We start from the raw sequence: 20,172 nt of genomic DNA, 5'->3' as shown, positions 1-20,172 counted from the left end.
TAATATCATAAAAAGAGATTAACGTAATATTAATATATGCAACACTTTTTCTTGCCATGTCAGTGGTTAAATTCGACTCCATATTAATATATTCAAAGATTTAGTTGACCCACTTTTAACTACATGAGAAACGCCATATTGTTTGCTCCGTTCAAAACTTTGTTTGGAACGAGGAGAGCTAGTGACGTCGTTGATGACGTGGAGACAGTTTTTATATTTAGTTTTCAAATGCGCTCTATTTACACGTGGTATTAATGTTGAGTAATAAAGACAATATTCACATCGTGCACAGTTTTGTGGTAATTTTTTTATTAGAATCTAAGTAAGTGAAATTAAACTATACTGCTTTTACGTCATTGGCAACTGGGGCTGTTCTATAAATGCGGGAGGGGGGCTAGCCAGAATTTTGGTCATTACTTTAAACTAAATTTACGTATTGCTTGATTATGAGTTTTTAAAATTATTCATAACACAACTAAATTACGATGTATGAGTAAATTTGAGCTTATGTTTATTTCGATTTTTGTTACTTCATAACTGCAAAAAATAATTCTTAAGGAAAAACAAGCAAACTAAAAAAAAAAAAACGTTGTTGTTGTTGTTCATTTACGTCGCACTAGAGCTGCACAATGGGCTATTGGCGACGGTCTGGGAAACATCCCTGAGGATGATCCGAAGACATGCCATCACAATTTTGATCCTCTGCGGAGGGGATGGCACCCCCGCTTAGGTAGCCCGACGACCTGCACGCGAAGTCGAGCACTTTACGGTCGAACAGTTTAACGAGGACCAATACCGCACACCCTCGGTCCCTACGCAGGCTGATCCAAGTGGTCACCCACCCGCACACTGACCGCAGCCAGTGATGCTTGACTTCGGTGATCTGCTGGGAATCGTGTCTTAACGATCAGTCCACTGCGGGACTAAAAAAACGTATTTGTAATATTACTATACCATCTTATATTTGTAAAAACATTCATTATTTTTTTGTTTTTAGTTTTGATGAATTTAAATCAATTAAAACATAAATATTGTCTGAAATGCTGAAGTTGACATTTACCTATCTCCCCACCCTAACGACGACGTAATATTACGTAAACATTTACAAGGAATAAATAAATTCCGAGCGAGCACGTGTGCATACGAAATTTGTCGCCAAACTCATACAAACACCAGCCAACAGCCACCATCTCCCTTCCCCAAAGCAGTAACGTCATTTTCGACCAATAGCGTGATCCGGCCCAAGTGAGAATTAATCGCTCGTTTCGTTTATTACTGTTTGTTCGTGTTGCAAGCTGTGCACTATTTTACGTTAGTGTTTGCATATTGTTCGAGGAGCAAGATTAAGTTTAGTAATAAGTATTCAATTACCACGTTTGCAGGAATCTTAAAACACAATGATCACGTTGTGAGCCAAATGACTTTAAAATACACCGGAAACAGTTACCCGGAAGTATAAGCGGCATACAGCTTGCAGAGCTCTCTAGTGTCACCATCCATAAGCTTCGACTGTAAAAAGATCGGATCATTTGTGAATTTTTTCCGCTCTTTGCTATACATATTAACTGTGAACTGCGTATAAAAGTATATTTCAAATGAGAATTGACATATCGATTGGCAACAAGGTTATAGCGTGGCGGTAATATAAACAAACAAACTGTCATAGACGAAAAGTGGAAAAATCATCAAAGCTTAAAATAAGCAGTTATTTAGAAAGAATTTATTTAGAATTTTCATACTTACAATAATTTGAAGCGTTGAATAAATTTTTCTCTTTGAAACAGTGGCGGTAATATAAACAAACAAACTGGAAGGAGTGAATATTTTTATTCCTCAAAAGATGACATTAAATAAATTTGAAATAAAAATTTTATTTAAAAATAAATATTGGTTGCGAAAGTTTTTGTTTTCCAAGCTTTCAATATAGCTATTTTTTAAATATCATTCTATGTTACTTGGAGAAAGTAAAAAGAATTTCTATTATGACTTGACTTCAAACACATGACTAAACTTACATAAATACCCCTAATCTGTTACAAAATAACTATCTAATTATAAAATTTACTTTATTTATCCCTTGTGTTGGTTCCCTTCTGTGATTTTTTTATTTGCTTGCACGTCACTGCTTATCTGTTGCCAAATTTTTGGTGATTCTTGACGTTTATACCAATACTGTCATCGTCCCTAAAAATTGTCACTTTAAAAATTTTTTTATTTTAAAACTTCTATTAAATTCAAAAAATGGGGATAAATTTTCTCTACCATATTAATTACTTATTATTTATAAATGCATGTCTAATAAAAATATTGTTTTCCATTTTGGTCCATTGCAAAACTTTTTTTTAAAAAAAGAAAGGAATAAAAAGGTTATTGAAAGAAGAAAACTTAAAATGTTAAATACTTAGCCGCTTTCAAAGAAGACACTATTTTTAATTAATTTAAATTATAAAAACTTGACAATTTAACACTTGGGCAATTTGAATAAGATGATACTGATAATGGACTGTCATTTCAATTAAATTAGTCTGACTTAGCTATTGCTATCTTCTTATCAACAGCGATAGCTGATCCATTAAATTATTTTCGAGTAATAGTTTGCAATAGCTGTAAATGTTGTATTTGATTGTGTATGGTTGAAATACTGATACATTTCAATTATATTTTAAATGTATAAAATTTTAAAAAGTATAGCATCATCTTAGTATGGGGATAAAAAATCTGTGATCTATATTTAAGCTTGTAATCTGTATTTATGCTTATTATAGCTGGAAATATTCCATTTAAAATGTATATTGTTAAAATTTTGATGTATTTGAATTACATGTAGATATTTATTACAGGTAATCTGGTATCATCTTAGTATATGGGGCCAAAATAGCTTGACCGGTAAGGTATTGGACCCATGTCCAAGTGGTCACGAGTTTGAACCCCGCTGGCAGAAGACTCCCTGTGTACAAAATGGTGACTGGTTCTGGCTAAATCTGTCCGTGTCATGAAGTCCTCCAAGTAACAAATCAATACCTCTGAGGGTACTGGATCTGACATTGATCATGCTCTGATTCAGGTCAAAATTGTGACCTGCAGCTGGATGGATGGTACATAAAAGTGTCCTTCCTGTAAAACAGGATGTGACATATGTGTGCTGTCTCCGGTTCATCCTCAGGGGTGTTTCCCTACCGTCGCCAATAGCCTGTTGTACTGCTCTTGTGCGACATAAATTAAAGTACATCATCATTTTAGTTTGCTTGTATAAAATCCTCTGTGGTCTGGTTTTATGTTTGAAAAATGTATTATTATTCAAGTTTTTAAGTGATAATTAAATGTGTTAGAATACTTTGAATGTTAAGAAGTGTTTATGATTTTGGTATTTTTTAAATATGCTGTATTCCTAATTATTATGATTTTTATACTTGATCAATCTGAAAAATTTATTTGGTGTTATTTTTAGCTATATTTTATTTTAATATTTAGCTATAATTAGAGCTATTATTATTATTATGTTATTATTTATTATATTATTTATGTAATTAATAGGTTAAAGTATTTAATATATTTTAATAGTTAGATAATTTTATGTATTTGTAGTTTAAAAAATTTCTAATTATTTACTTCAGATTATAATTTCTGAAAAATTATTTTCTGATTAAAGTATTAACTTTATTAGATCAACTATATTTATAGCATTTGTTCTTAATAATTATCTGTGTAAAAGTTAGATACATGTTTTCTATAGAAATATTGTATACACATCTTAATTATGTAATAAATAAGAATATGTGTATTTTTTTTCTTAAATGTTTATGTACTTGCAGTCCTTCTTTGATATACTATATAAGTTTTTTTTTACTATTTATAAAAATTGGTATACTGAAAGTTCAAAACTTTCATCTGCATTATTTTATATCAACAGAGTATATAGTGTGTGTTAATATATTCATGGTGATTAAACTTTTAACAAATATTATTTATTTATTATTAATTTTTAAAAGTGTACATGTTTTTTTTTCTTTTCCTTTTTATTTATTTTTCAAAATATTTTGATTTCTAACTATGTTTTAGAATTTTTATTATTTTGTATCGTAAAGTGTATTAAAGACCAACTGAATTTGTAATTATATTTTAGATCCATCTTTGTCTGATACTACAATTCATAAAAATGTTGGTGAGGGTACTAACCTAGGGATAACTGAAGGTAATTTTGGAAGATTTTAATTTAAATTGAACTTTTTTAAATATCTGAAAACAATAAAATCTCAAATTTATGAAGTTATATAATGATTCTCTGCTAATGAATCCTATTAGTGCTGTTTTTAAAAGGCTCTTTCATAAGACAAATAGTGCCTTTTTGGAAGTAATATGCTCATTTTTTAACACTGTAAAACTTGAAAATATTCTTCAGATGAAAATATGTATTTCTTGCATAGTTCTGATTGAAAAAAACAAAAAATTTATGATTACTATTTGTTTATCATGTGCTTTTTACATTTTAAAGCATACACATAACATTTATGAATAGACAGGATGCGTAGCATTTTTAAAAAGCACTTAAAGGTGCTTATTTTTTATTTACTTTTTTCAAAAGTCCTTAGGTGTTTTTTTTTTATTCAGGATTTCTAAAAAGTACTTAATTTTCTATCTTTTGAAAATAGATTTTCTCTTTGCAGTGTCAATTGTCGCTCTAAATTTAAAAAAATTCGTGATTTTTCCCAATTTTCCCTGCTATATTTATCAGAAACTACTTATTTTATCATGATTTTGTGAAGTTTGTGAAAATATTTGTGAATTTTATTGATTTTATGTTCATAAATTAAAAACTTAAAAGGATAGAGATTTTTTTATTTTTTATTACTGCATAGATTCTAATGAGTATTATTATTTATTATTTTTTTTACTACTGGATTTTGCCATTTTTTCCTTATATACTAGCTTAAAAATTCTTTTGGTTTTTGAACATTTTAGAGAATTTTCTGAAATTGATTAAGTTTTCTGAAAAAAAAAATCCCTATTTGATTAGAATTTTTTAAATACTTTATTGCTTCTTGAATATATAAATAAATATTACTAAAACATAATTAAGCATGTCTCATTTATATTAATTGACTTAAAGCTTTTTGTTTTAATTTTCAGTTTATTTTTCATTTAAAACTCCCTTTTTAAAATTAAAATATATTTTAACTATCAATAATAAATTACCTGTCTATTACTATTAATGTCTATTAATGTTAATCATAATTGGAAAATATTGTGGACCATTTATAATTATTATTAGTGTAATAAAGTTTTATGATTTTCATGACAATGAAAACCTCTAAAATTTATTGTTAAACCCAACCTTATTTTGTATATTATGTAAGTTATCATAAATTATATAATTTTTTAAAAGCTACTGTTTTTTTTTTCTTTTTATCTAACACATTGGCTGATAAGTTTCCGGTCTGACATACAGAAGGCTCCCTAAATGCAGAATTAGTATTTTGTTTAGCAAATCCTAACCTTCAAATAAAAGGTATCAAAATTTTATAACGATCTGCTGATTGATTTTAAAGTTACAGTGATTTTAATCGAACACCAATTTATGTTATTGAAACAATGGATGAAAAAGAATTTCGTGTTCTTATTAAACATTGTTATTTAATGGGAAAAAACACGGTTGAAACTAAAGCTTGGCTCGATTAGTGTTATCTGGGTTCTTCACCAGGGCAATCGACCATTATTGACTGGTGTGCTGATTTTAAACGTGGTCATACAAATGTTGAAGATGCGCCACGCTCTGGACGCCCTAATGTGGTTAATCCAGAAATCCCATAATAAAAGTCCACAAAATTGTTACAGAAAACCGCAAAGTGAAGTTGCATGACATAGCTGATACTCTAAATATATCAAAAGAGCGTGTAGGCTTTATTTTGCACGGACATTTGTTTATGAGAAAGCTGTTTTTGAAATGGGTACCGCGTGTGCTAACAGTTGACCAAAAACAACAATGAATTTATGATTCCGAAAGGTGTTTGACGTTGTGTCAGACACCCCCTATTCACCCGCACCCACCTATTTAAAAGATTTGGCTCCTACTGACTTCTACTTGTTTGCAGACTTGAAAAAAATGCTCACGTGTAAGAGATTGAGCACGAATGATGAATTGATTGCCGAAACAAACGCCAAAGATGGTTATTTTTTTAAGAAAGGTATAGGGATGTTAGAGAGGCGATGGAGTGATTGTATATCTCTTAAAGGAGACTATGTTGATGAATAAATTTGAATTTTACTAAAAAAGTTGTGTTTACTTCATTAGACCGAGAACTTATCAGCCGATGTGTTATGTAGGCATTTATGGGTAGAGGAATGAGTAAATATAGTTAACTAGTTTAAGAAACCACAGTAATTAAACGAGTTCACCATAGTCTGCATCCACATTCATTGGCTTCTTCACATGTCCATACTTTTAAGGAATTTAAAATTTATGAAACAGAAAGAAATTATATGATGATACAATATTTAGGTCCTGTTGTTATAATATAAAACAGTCCTGTTTAACAAAAAAAAAAAAAAAAATTATCGCAATCTTGATTTCTTGTGTGTGAGTCAGTGTCACTGATTAGAAATTATAACTATATTTGTCCGCATTTAAAATTGATTATTATTTATAAAGCATTAATATTTTAGCATTTTCTTATATATTTTCTCTGAGATTCTTTTATAACTTTGAATTTTCATTTGTAGAACTTCAAAGGAACAGAGAGTTTTACAAGATTTCTGAAGACAAACCACCCTTTACCTATGCATCATTAATAGGACAGGTAAATTAAATTATAGTTATTAAATATTTTTGGTTGTTGATTCCCTTATTTATAATTTTGAATGATTACTTTGTTTAAAAGCTTTTAAATATGTTCTTTTATTTTTCCTGAAGTAAAATTTTTCTGTCTTGATAAAAAATGAATATATAAAAATGAAAAAGTCATACGTCAAAGTAATTTACTTATTACATCGCTCTCAAATAGGTCCTTTCCCGCTACAATGTGTGTGCTTATTCTTTTGACAAATTTTGGCCATGTTTTTCAGTTTTTTGTCTTTCAAGTCCATTTCTTATCTTATTTTATAGCCTTTTTTTTCAATTTCAACAAATAAGAAGGAAAACCTTACTACAAGAAAACAAAAATTTTTTTGAATCTAAATAAATAAAACTTCTTTGAAAAAAACATACTAAAAAGCAGCAGAAATTTTAAAAAAAAGTAGCAGTAAAGGAAACGAAGGAAATAAAAATAAAAATATGACCACCGACGTCTTCAGGGGTGACCGGCCCCGGTAGCCATAAAACAAATAGAAATGGTTTTGTTTTATGGCTATCGGGGCCGGTACCCCCTGAAGACGTCGGCTTCGGTGGTCATATTTTTATTTCCTTAGTTTCCTTTAGGAAAACCTTAATTATTCAATTTTTTTTCTGATTGATTAGATTTCATATACATGAAATCAACTTTTTCTTCACTTGTGCTATTGCGTGTTTCTTATTATTATATAATGTTGCTGCTTGAAACTTTTGTTATTAATAATTTTAGGCTATATATGAATCTCCAGACAAGCAGCTTACACTTAATGACATCTACAACTGGTTTATTAGCTCCTTTGGTTATTTCAAGCCAAATGATGCAAAGTGGAAGGTATGAAGTATAATTTGTATCTCACTGAGCTAGAATTTGTAATATTTATACAAGAAGCTCTTTGAATTTTGAATAATACAGATTATGTAATATAATATAGTTTACATAAATGTTTTTTATTTCATATGCAACACAAAAAGCACAGTTATTTAGTGTACTGAAAGAAAACACAAATAATTAAGATCAAAAAGATAAAACTTCTTTGAAAAAAACGCGCTACGAAGCAGCAGAAATTTCAGAAAAAAGTATCAATACAAGAAACAAATGAAACAAAACAAAATTATGACCACCGAAGCCGACGTCTTCAGGGGGTACCGGCCCCGGTAGCCATTAAAAACAAAACCATTTCTATTTGAGGGAGAAGCAATAGCTTAAAATATCTCCCTCAGTACCCCGATGGTTTTGTATAGAGGTCCAGGAAAAACAAGATACATTCAAAAGAATAAACAAATTACGAAAAGAAAATCAATAAAAATCATCAGAAAATTAAAAACTCACAGTCACAGGTCAAGAATCAACTTCAAAAGCAGCAAGTGGAGGAAAAGAAAACACTAAAAACTGAAAAACAACGCCCCCTATAATAATGCGCAGTAGAAGTTTAAAAATGAAATGAAAAGGTCAGGAGAAGGAGATACGTAGATAAATTAATAAAATGCTTAACTGGGGCTGCTCAGTTAAGACTAGAATTGCGCCCTGTTAAAAGAAAAAATAAATAAAAACTTAAAAACCATCAATCATTTTTTTAATTAAAAAATTAACATTACAAAAATTAAAAGGAAAATCATTTTTACTCAAATTATTTAAAAAATTATCCACAGCTTCCCGAAAACTTTCAACATTATTACAAATTTTCTTGATCCTAACTAATTGCGAAAAAACAAGATTTTTGAATATTTTACTACACAAATTAGTTTTAAAGTTGCAGAAAAAAATAACATTAAAATTAAAGGCTTTTCTTTTATCAAACACACCAATTTTAATAAAATTGTTAACAATATCAATTTTAAAATCTAAATATTCAATATTAAAGCAATTTTCATTAGTTTTTTTCAGTACCAAATCACCAGGATAAATAGTATAAATAAAATTATAATCGTCACAATTAAACAAAATCAAATCATCAATGTATCGGAAAGCATTAAGTACTTTATGTTCAAGAAATTTAGCCTCGAAAAAGTGCAAAAAAATGTTGGCAAAAGCCCCAGAAAAGAATTACCTTGTGGAATTCCAATAATTTGTTTATAAAAATCTAAACCATTAAAAAGAACATTCTCAAAAAGATTAAACTTGCATAAATCTAACCAGTTAAACCTATCAATTTTTTCATCAAATAAATACTTGTCATAAATACCTTCACAAATCTCAATAATTTTTTCATGTGGTATGCTGGTATACAAATTTTCAAAATCAAAAGTGTTAATGCTGGAAATATCATTACTTTTAATAAAATCCAAAACTTCAACATTACTTTCAATAATAATATTTTTCTCTTTTTTAATTTTAAGCAAAATAATTTTTAAAAAACAAAAAAACCTTTTACTAATATCAGAATTATAACTATTAGTACCACATGCTATAAACCTAAATTTAATCAGATTTTTATGAAATTTAACTATTGGAAATAAATATGGAAATGTAATCCTATTTAATTTAAATTTTAATTTTTTACTAAATGCAATAATTCTTTTTTCAATAACTTTTTTATCTTCTTTTAACTTTAAATAAGTATTATTTGCATTATATTCCCCAATAATCAATTTTTAAAAAAAATATTTACACATAATACAGAAATTATTTGAAGCTTTATCTACAACAGTAACAATGAATTTATCCTTAAGATTTTTAATTTTTCTGGATAAATCATAATCAATAGAAGTACCTTTAGGAAATGAACTAAAACTGGTATTAAATAAATTAAATTTAACCCTTTCAATAATTTTAGCTTTCCACTCAGAAAAACCTTCAACAGGCCAATGATATTTTCTGGAAATTTTTGCAATAAAAAAATCTAGATCTTTTTTAATGGATAAAATAAAATCTTCTTTTTTCATTTTAACTCTGGTTCTAAATTTTGAACCCTTACTTAAAATGCTAATTAGATCCTGATCACCCACAATTTCCAAATTTACGGTAATAACATGTCCATAATCACTATCAATAAATTTTGAAAAACCCTCCTCATTACAATAACAATCAGATTTAGAAATACAATTAAGATTTCGACTTAAGAAATTATAATTACACACCTTTTTCCTAAGTGTAAAAGAATATTTAAAAGCAGCAGTAACCCAATTTGTTCTAAAGGAAAGAAATCAGAAAGACCATGAATAATCTGTGGTAACTTAGCATTTTCAAAATTCTTATCATGAAAATTAATCGTACAAAAAACCCTTTCGACTTTAGAAACATTATTAAAAAGCAAATCAGTTTTATTGACACCAATTTTTGATTTAATTAAATCCAAAACTATAAATTTAACAAGTTCAGTTTCAAATTTAATTTTAGAACCAAATTTAATAAGGAAATTTTTTAAAACTTTATTTTTAAAACCAAAAATATATTTCCTAATAGTGAAAATATTATTCAAATTAACAGGTAAGTTACAAAAATTCGAAAACTCATCAAACTCAATAAATTTACCTTTACCTTTTCCACCTCCCCTTTTATTTCTAAATTTTGAATCACAAACACCAGGAAAATCAAAAACTTTTAATTTATTATAAATACAAAAATCTTCAGTATTAACAGTACCTTCCCCATTAAATTTACTATTTAATCCATAAGGAAAAAGAGTTTTAAGACTACCAATGTAAATATTTTCTAAATCAAGTCTTTTATCTAAATTTTCAATAAAATCCAAAATAAAAAGAGTAACATTATTAAAATCATAAAATTGAAAATGTAAAATTTCATAATCCGTGGAACAATTACTATTATTAAAATTTTTTATAGCTGATCTATGGGAATTAATCTGCTTATGAAATTCAAGACCTGTCTGACCAACATAACACAAATTACAACAATTGCACTGAATTAAATAAATAATATTAATACTTTTACAAAAAAATACATTAGAATGACTGTCAATTTGAGAACTATCAGCCAAAGGACAAGTTTTACATTTTTTATTACAACATTTCTTAAACTTTTTAAATTTTTTTATATTTTTAAATTTATTTAAACAAAATATTTGACTTAGTAACTTTTTGTCCGAAGTAATCCCTAAGTCAAGACTAACTTCAGTGCTCCTTGTTTGGGCGCGCGACGAGCCAGGCGCCATAAAATATTTATATATTGTACTTTGCATTATTTTAAAATTAACCTAAAAGGAAATACTAAATTAGACATATAAAACCTAGACATCCAACAAAACCCTTTGACGCTTTAAATTAATTAGAAAACACCTAAAGCAAGAAATAAAAACAAAATAATTTTTCAAATAAGAAACAAAATAATTTTTCAAATTTTTCAATCTACAACTGGTTTATTAGCTCCTTTGGTTATTTCAAGCCAAATGATGCAAAGTGGAAGGTATGAAATATAATTTGTATCTCACTGAGCTAGAATTTGTAATATTTATATAAGAAGCTCTTTGAATTTTGAATAATACAGATTATGTAATATAATATAGTTTACATAAATGTTTTTTATTTCATATGCAACACAAAAAGCACAGTTATTTAGTGTACCTGATTTTTGATGAAAAATTATAAAATGCACCCTTGATTAACTTTTTTCAATAATTATAATTTCCTAGGTGAAAGTTATTATTTTGTGAATTCAAATGAACTGTGTATTCTGATAAAAATGCAACTATTGTTGATAATTAAAAGTATAGTTTGTGTGCATTTTCTGTTTGTGTTTAATTGTACTTATAATCTTATAAATAAGTCTAAATTTTATTAAAATAATTACTTATATCTTGTAATAGACTCAGTATTTGCTTCTTTCAAAACAGTATTATTTTTTTATTTAGAATGCAGTTCGCCATAACTTAAGTCTTCAACCATATTTTATGCGGGTTGCTGTTGATGCTAAAGGGGGTATGTGGACCATGGATCAAATAGAGTTTTTCAAACGAAAAGAAAGAACGTCTGGGTATGTTTTTGGTCTCTCTTCCTCGATTAATTTTTTACTTTGACTTTATAGTGGTACAGTTTCTTGCTTCTTTTTTTTTTTCTTTACTTAAGTCCTACTGCTTTAAATAGCACAAGTGCTATTTCAGGACAGAGTAAATTTATTAAAAAAGAAATGTATGCTACCTTCCTACATCAATACACTTTTGCCATTTGGATGAGATGTCTTGAAGGATTTGGGGTGCCATTTTGTGGGAATGTTGATTCTTAACCTGCAAACCTATTGCATTTAATTCTGTTTACGTTGTTTTTCAAACTCTGTCGCCAAGGTAAACAAAAAAGCCATAGTTTAAGCGAACACTTGAAGCAATACGATAATTTTAATCTTGCCATGAAGAATTTTCTGGGCTTTAGAACAGACCAATAACTGAAATATTTTAAGAGTTGTTAAACTTTTTTAAAAATCGTCAATTTGGCGACCTTTTTCCACCTAGATGAAAGTTATCAAAATCACTGCCATATTCCCAGTTTTTGCAAATTTTTATGAGCCCTGGTACTGCAGCATTGGAGTAAGTTTTTAAATATTAAAAAATTAGACAAAAAAATTTTTCATTTCTTCAAAACTGTTGCTTTTGATATATATTGATGTTGTGGACCATTTTTAAAATAAACATAGAATGCGCTGGATTTAGATAGGCTAAACTTGATCTTACAGTCATGAGTAACAGTTGCAAACTCATAACAGTTATAAAACTAACATATTATTCATAAAAAAACATCATTTCCAACTACGACGGAGCCTTTCAAAAAACAGCCTTAAAGATAGAATGCCCACAGAATTTTGATTTATCTTGGCGTATAAGGCTTAGCCAAAGGTCCTTGTTTGCCATGACTAAATTCCACATGACTGTCACATTTGCTGTTGTATTCAGCGTTGCTGATCATTTCCATGGTGATGCCTTTGACTTTAGTCCCCACTGTTAAGCATAGCCAACTTGTAGAGATTGCACTCCATTGAGACCACACTGATCCATGTATAGTCACTTTGCATCATTGGTATCAAAAATCTCAATGATAGTTAACATTAAAAGTGACCATGACAGTGAAAAAGATGGATTTTGTTTGCGTGCCTGACTGGACGTGTAAAGATTTTGAGACTTTTCAAGCCCTGTACTCAGTGACGGTTAAGAATTTGCTGAATTTTTAGAAATTTCAGAATATCTAGTGACTTGCTTATCATTTCCATGGTGATGCCTTTGACTTTAGTCCCCACTGTTAAACATAGCCAACTTGTAGAGATTGCACTTTATTGAAACCACACTGATCCATGTATAGTCACTTTGCATCATTGGTATTCACAATCTCAATGATAGTTAACATAAAAAGTGACCATGACAGTGAAAAAGATGGATTTTGTTTGCATGTCTGACTGGACGTGTAAAGATTTTGAGACTTTTCAAGCCCTGTACACAGTAACGGTTAGGAATTTGCTGAATTTTTAGAATTTTCAGAATATCTAGTGACTTTTGACAAAATTTTGAATACTATAGTTATTTTATTTTTTAAAATCTATTCTAGCAATCACCAGTTGTCTGCACAAGGTTATACTCTTCAAGGAACTACACTTAAACATGCTCATGGAAGAAAACAAAGAACTTTCAGCAGAACAGAAAGAAAGCCGAACAGAGATCTCTGGAGTGACTCAATAAATGACTCCTTACAGGTCAATATATTTTTAATTTATATTCAGAGGTGTAGTGATATTTTTTCTGGGTATTAGGTAGTCTCTGAAAATTTTACGAAGTCTGTGTGCATTAAAATTTTTAAATATGCTGCATTATTTGTTAATTGTGTAACAGCTTATATTATTAGGGAATCTGCCATTTTGTTGCCTTAGTTCATTAAATATCTGAGGGCCGGGATAGCCTGGTCAGTAGGGCGCTGGGCCCATGTCCGAGAGTTTGTGGGTTCGAACCCCGCCGGCCGAGGACTCCCCATATAGTAAAGTGACTGATGCACATTAAATCTGTTGAGTCGCAAAAGTCCTCCATGTTCCCATAACAAATCAAAACTCTGGGGGTACTGGATTGGAGATCGATCGTTCTCTGATTCAGTCAAAATTATGATCTGTGGATGAATGACTGGTTGTATGAATGGGTCTGTCCTATAAACGGGTGTGACGTATGGTGTGGCAGAAGTCGAATTCTTGGCCATAGATGGCGCCACTGAAAAACAAGAAACTCACACTCTGCCTTAAATCTGCTTAAATCGGTTTCACCAACAGGCTAGCCCGTGTGGCAAGTGGCATTAGAAACAACAACAATGATTAAGTATCTGAGAAATTCTATTAGACTTTGGAAACTACTAGTCCTCAGGACCTAGGACTTTTCTACGAAGGTAAATTTCTCCCAATGCTTGATCCAGGGTTCCTCTGTCTACTGGATTGGGTTCAAAATTATAAGGCCAAGGAGTTGAATGTTGGTTGTCATAACCTCAAAATACAGTCGGCTGTTCAGCAACAGTTATGAAAAAATAATAATAATTTATCAAATCTATGTTTCATTAATTTGAGTATTAATTGAATTTTACTTAATTCTAATATTCGGTTACACATGTAATAAAATATTTTTGATTTCTCTGTCATTCTTTATCTCTAAAGTTAGACTGAAGTTCAGTTTGCATGATGTAGAATCAAATATCTCTCTCATTTAAACATTGTTAAATAAGTTCTATAATTTTTCTTTATATTTAAAATAAATGTAGTTACTTTTTTATTGTAATATCATTCATATCGTTGATTTTATGAATCATGTTGTTTTATTGACTAAAATGTATATATTTGCAGATCAACCCAACTCAAAGCAACTTATATTTCCTTAGCGAAACTGTGCCACATAATTCTGCATCAACTTCTACATCTGATGGTCTATCCATACTAATAAAAACGGAACCTTTTATTGTGAACAATTCGGCTATGTAAGCTAATTTATTGTAAAGTTTTCATTATTATTTGTGCAAGGTATTGTGTTTTATTAATACTATCATTATTAATTGTTATTATTTGAAAGTTACAATGCAACTCTCTTAAATATTTTCCTATTAGATTCTTGAAATTCATTCTTAGTAATTTAATAGTGCTCTAATCTTAGCCATAACTTAATAATTATTAAAAAAAAAAAGCTTAATGCTTTAACATTAGAATTATTTTCTTGATTAGTAGTTAAAACATGGATATGGAGGTTAAAATCTCCTGTAGATTTTATTGCATTGCTTGGTTGGGTTAACTGAATTATTTACTTGGAAATTTTAGCTAATAACTTTTAGAAATGTAACAAATATTTCGTCACTATTCAGTATTCAGCCCTTTTGTCAAATATTTGGTTGGGCAAATATTTGGCAATGTATATTTTGACAAAGTTTCCTTTGTTTGGAATTATTTTCTCGATTTGTATTTGTATATAAAAGATGGATATGGAGGTTAAAATCTCCTGTAGATTTTATTGCATTGCTTGGTTGGGTTAATTGAATTGTTTGCTTGAAAATTTTAGCTAATAACTTTTAGAAATGTAACAAATATTTGGTCACTATTCAGTATTTAGCCCTTTTGTCAAATATTTGGTTGGGCAAATATTTGGCAAGGTATATTTTGACAAAGTTTTCTTTGTTTGGAATTATTTTCTCGATTTGTATTTGTATTGTGGGGGGCGGAGTTATTCGGCCATGTCAACCGTCATCTATGAAAAGGTACCCCGACATAGAGTCGAGTTAACATGTCTTGTATACTAGTGAATTGTAGTTGTAATTTTGTAGTGGTAGATACGCTACAGTACTCCCCCACCAGAATTATAGCTATGATAGAATTCGATGAATGGATGCCACTAGTTGATTCATTGCTGTTTTTGTGCGAAGCCGGGAGAGCTGTATTAAGATCACCGTATTTTTTTTTAGTGCTGAATGTGAGAGGTGTATTAACTTCACGGTTGTAGTCGCTCCTGTGTTGCCGTTAGCAGTCGAGTAATCACAAGTATGCAAGCCGGCGTTGTGCATGATCGAGACGAGACTGAGTAGCAACAGTGCGAGGAGGTGGATAATGCCACAGTCGCAAGTAGCAAGTCAACTGTTCAATGTGGATCATCCATCGAAGTAGGCGTTACTGTCTAGGTAGGCGTGTTCATATCGGAGTGGGCGTTACTGCCTAGGTAGGCGTGTTCACATCACGTCCGGGTCACCAATGTGGGGGGCGGAGTTATTCAGCCATGTCAACCGTCATCTATGAAAAGGTACCCCGACATAGAGTCGAGTTAACATGTCTTATATACTAGTGAATTGTAGTTGTAATTTTGTAGTGGTAGATACGCTACAGTATATAAAAGATAGATATGGAGGTTAAAATCTCCTGTAGATTTTATTGCATTGCTTGGTTGGGTTAATTGAATTGTTTGCTTGGAAATTTTAGCTAATAATTTTTAGAAATGTAACAAATATTTGGTCACTATTCAGTATTCAGCCCTTTTGTCTAATATTTGGCAAGGTATATTTTGACAAAGTTTTCTTTGTTTGGAGTCTCTCAAGCTTGGATGTTACTTAAAAGGAGAATTTCTCGTCCCATTTATTTTCAATTTTAAAAATATGAATATAAACTTTATTGCTGCTTTTTAATATAATTTTTAATGTAATGAAGCAATTATCATGTAGAGTATTAATAGATGGAAAAAAATTCGTTGCATGTCTACTTTTTATTAACTGGTCAGTATTTGTTCAAAATAGCTGACAAAATTGAAAACCGTGAAATATTTTTGTTAAAAAAAATTAATTAGTTCTATAACTATATAGAATTTCGGTAAAATAATTGTGGTATTGAGGATTTTTACATGATATATGTACGTAATCGACTCTAATAATATAGACTAACCCCTATGAAAAACGTATTGCTAAACTTGGTACTTATATTATTTGATTTGTTTATAGCTTTTAACATCGGAAGACATACCATAAAAAGTCTAGGAATGAAATGTATAAGTTTTTGGCCGATGATGTTTGAAATTAATTAATTACTTAATAATCTTATTATTAGTTATTTTAATAATCTTTTTAAATAAAATTATTAATGCTCCTTATTAAAAATGTTTTGCTCTAATTTTTAATTATATATATATATATATATATGTATATATATATATATATATATATATACAGTGAAACCTCCTGTTATGGACACTCCTGCAAAACGGACGCCTCTCAATACGGACATATTTTTAATTCCCCGGGAATCTTCTATGAATAAACCATTACGTACATTCTCCGCAAAGCGGACACTCCCGTAAACGGACGCGGACAGTCATTTTGATCCTGTAACGTTGTTTTTTATCTCTACAAACCGGACACTACTTTTTCTAAATAAATTGCAAGATAAAAAAATGCAACTTTTCACCATTTTTAAAGCATGTAAATAAAACTTTTTGCCTTATCTATAACTAAAAATATTGTTAAGCTATTTCACAACCGAAAACTCAATCTTTCTCCTGTCACCTTGCTTTATCTTTGTAAAGAAAGCAGAGAAAATGGTACTGCACTCCTGAAATAATTCTGACATCGGCATCTTTTGATCTTTTCATCTGGGCCACACAGGTTATGAGACCCCTCAAGTTGAAATGATTTCTCTCAATGCTTCTTCCCCATTGAAAATTTCTTTAATTTTCTTATTAATTTGAAGACTGTATTTAACACAACTGAGGTAAAAAAAAGAGAACAGAAGTATAATCTTTGAGGTGTTTATATAAATGAAACATTTATTCAGACACTTGATAGCTGCTCAATTGTGAATAATCATCTCCATAGGTCCTCGTGACTTACAGGTATGCATTACTTTTTCTGTGAATCATAAGAGGTTTATTTTCCAAGAAGGTATTAACCATGTTCCCTATCAAATGATAAGAAGGTGTAAGGGGATGTGAACCTAATAATTGAAACGGACTGAGGACAGTACGCTTCTATTTAGTATCATATGTCTAACTTGAGTATCTATGCTAATAGGAAAATTATATTTATTTATCTGTAGCTACATCCAGAATTATGTATTTATATCAAACTTCTTTATATATTCTTTCCTATTGTTTAAATAAATATTCTTGTAGATATTTACAGTATCCTTGTAGATATTATTTAATTATTTCTACATCTTTGAGAATATTCTAAAAACAATTTACGGTGTTAAATTTTGTTATAAGGGTACCCTTCCCGTAAACGGACAACTCTCATAAACGGACAAATTTTTTGGTCCCATGAATGTCCGCTTAACGGAGGTTTCACTGTATGTATATATATATATATATATATATATATATATATATATATATATATATATATGTATATATGTATATATCATTTCCTTGTGCTATTTCTTGGAATTAGATGTTAAGAATAAAGAGAAAAAAAGCAACTAATTACTTTAAAGCTCATCATTAGATTACCCTGGCATTTTCTAATTATTACTTTTTTCAGTAATGGATCAAATGTGCCCGTCCATTCAACAAAATCTTGTGTTTAATAATCTGAACAGATGAAGGTGATTTAATTATGTGGAGGAAGTAGATCTCATTATCATCTTCAATATACTCTAAAAATGTGACTCTGGTATGACCTTGAAAAAATTTCAAATCAGTTGAGATTCAAGCCATGCATGAGAAATGAGAACAAAACTTAAGTTAAGATGACAACTTGCCTACTGTATGGTATTGAAAAATGTGTTAAACTGATTCAAATGCTGTGCAACATGTTGTGCAAACTCATTGTAGAAAAAAAAGAGAAAAAAAAATCACATTATTGTTCTTAATGCCTGAATAATTTTCATTTTTATTCATTTGTTATAAATGTCATTATTATCTTCCTTGTTTCAAAATTTTAATTTTTTTTTAATGTTTTTGTTGTAATTTTGAGTTTTACTTATTTATAGTAATCATGTTGTATTGCTTAGTTCCAATATTTTTGCTTTTACCTTGTTGCATGTTTTTCTTCTAAAATCAACTTTCTTTATATAAACCTTGTTGTATTTACTAAATTTGATGTTTTTATATTAACGTTCTTGCATCCTTAAGTTTTAACATTTATATAATAACACTAAAATTTTTGTGTTTTTCAATTTTTATTTCATCCATTTATCAGAATTAAACAGAACAGATAAAAATATATTGTGTATATGTTTATATAATTCTCTTAAGAAACTTGGCAATTTGTAACATATATTAAAAATTCTCATTACACTAAGTCTTACTTGGATAAAAATTTTCATAACTTATTTATAAAAGTTATGTAACCATGAGTTAAGTATCTTTCAATTGTTAAAATTTCTATTAATCTGTTTCAGCATAAACTTTACATTTTCCAACTAATATATAGCTAAATTAATTGTTAAATTAAATTATCTTAATTTTTGAAATCCCAAGTACCATATTTTTAAACTGTTCTGCAATTATTTTTTTTATGTTAAGCCTTACTTGGATCAAATTTTCACATCTTATTTTATAAAGGTTATGTAGCCATGAGTAAAGTAACATACCTTTCAATATGTTTAGATTTCAAATAATCTGTATGAGCATAAAATGAGCATTTTTTAACTAATATGTAGCTAAATTAAATGTTAAGTTAAATTATCTTCATTTGTAAAATCCCAAATTATTTTTAAGCTCTTTTGCTAATAAAGAGAACAGAATGTGTGTTTATTTGCCAAGTAGTGTATAACTTAGATAGAAATATTTAACGTACAATTACAATTGATGTTTTACATATTATTTTTTTGTTTCTGATTTGAAGGGAAAATTTTTTTATGCTAACAGCAATAAGTTTTTAACATTAATTTAACCGAAATGATTATTTTACCCTGTATTTGATATTGGTCAGTGAAGATAAATGTTTATTGGTGGGTTGCAGCTGTTACTGGCTGAGTCAATATTTCATTTCCTTATATTAATTTCTGAATGTGATATTTTTTTAGAAAGAGCTATATTTTATAATTTTATCATTTAATTATTTATAGTTATAAAGAAGTTGTAGTATTTGTCTTTATCAATCATTTATTTTTATAGTTGTGAATATTGTGCTAAATAAACATTCCAGGGATTTTGTTGTGTCACTCTAAATTAATGTCATAATACAGTGTTTAGTATACACCTAAATTTAAATAGTTTGTAATATATATGTGACATTGGGTAACTAATATTCTTAAAATCTAGACTCAAAGCGTCACCTTGAATTACTCCCAGAATTGTATCATGCTGTTTATTTTCACATCGATGCAGAGGATGCCTCTTTTGAAAAGAAAAAGTTTCTCCACCGATTGAAGGTTGCTGTTAAGCAACAGGGACTGGCCATGAGCGTTATGCTCTCTCGCCATGAAACTATATAATTCTCTGCCAAACTTAAAGAAGTGTAGTGTCGATAAAAGG

The 20,172-nt window shown here is 29.3% G+C and overlaps 1 protein-coding gene across 1 annotated transcript; it reads left to right on the top strand.

Annotated features, from left to right (window-relative positions):
* Positions 1-254: 254 nt before the first annotated feature.
* LOC107437611 (forkhead box protein P4) lies at positions 255-19,859 on the top strand. Its single transcript, XM_087151471.1, has 9 exons — positions 255-299; positions 2,841-2,961; positions 4,124-4,192; positions 6,718-6,794; positions 7,554-7,655; positions 11,632-11,753; positions 13,310-13,454; positions 14,577-14,707; positions 18,233-19,859. Exons 1-9 carry the CDS (start codon positions 255-257, stop codon positions 18,276-18,278), a joined length of 858 nt encoding a protein of 285 aa, XP_087007597.1. The 3' UTR covers positions 18,279-19,859.
* Positions 19,860-20,172: the final 313 nt, after the last annotated feature.

This window comes from Parasteatoda tepidariorum, chromosome 9, assembly GCF_982258835.1.
Source record: "Parasteatoda tepidariorum strain Cologne lab strain chromosome 9, Ptep-v5.0, whole genome shotgun sequence".
Lineage (NCBI taxonomy): Eukaryota > Metazoa > Arthropoda > Arachnida > Araneae > Theridiidae > Parasteatoda > Parasteatoda tepidariorum.
This window is presented reverse-complemented; position numbering and strand designations above follow the sequence as displayed.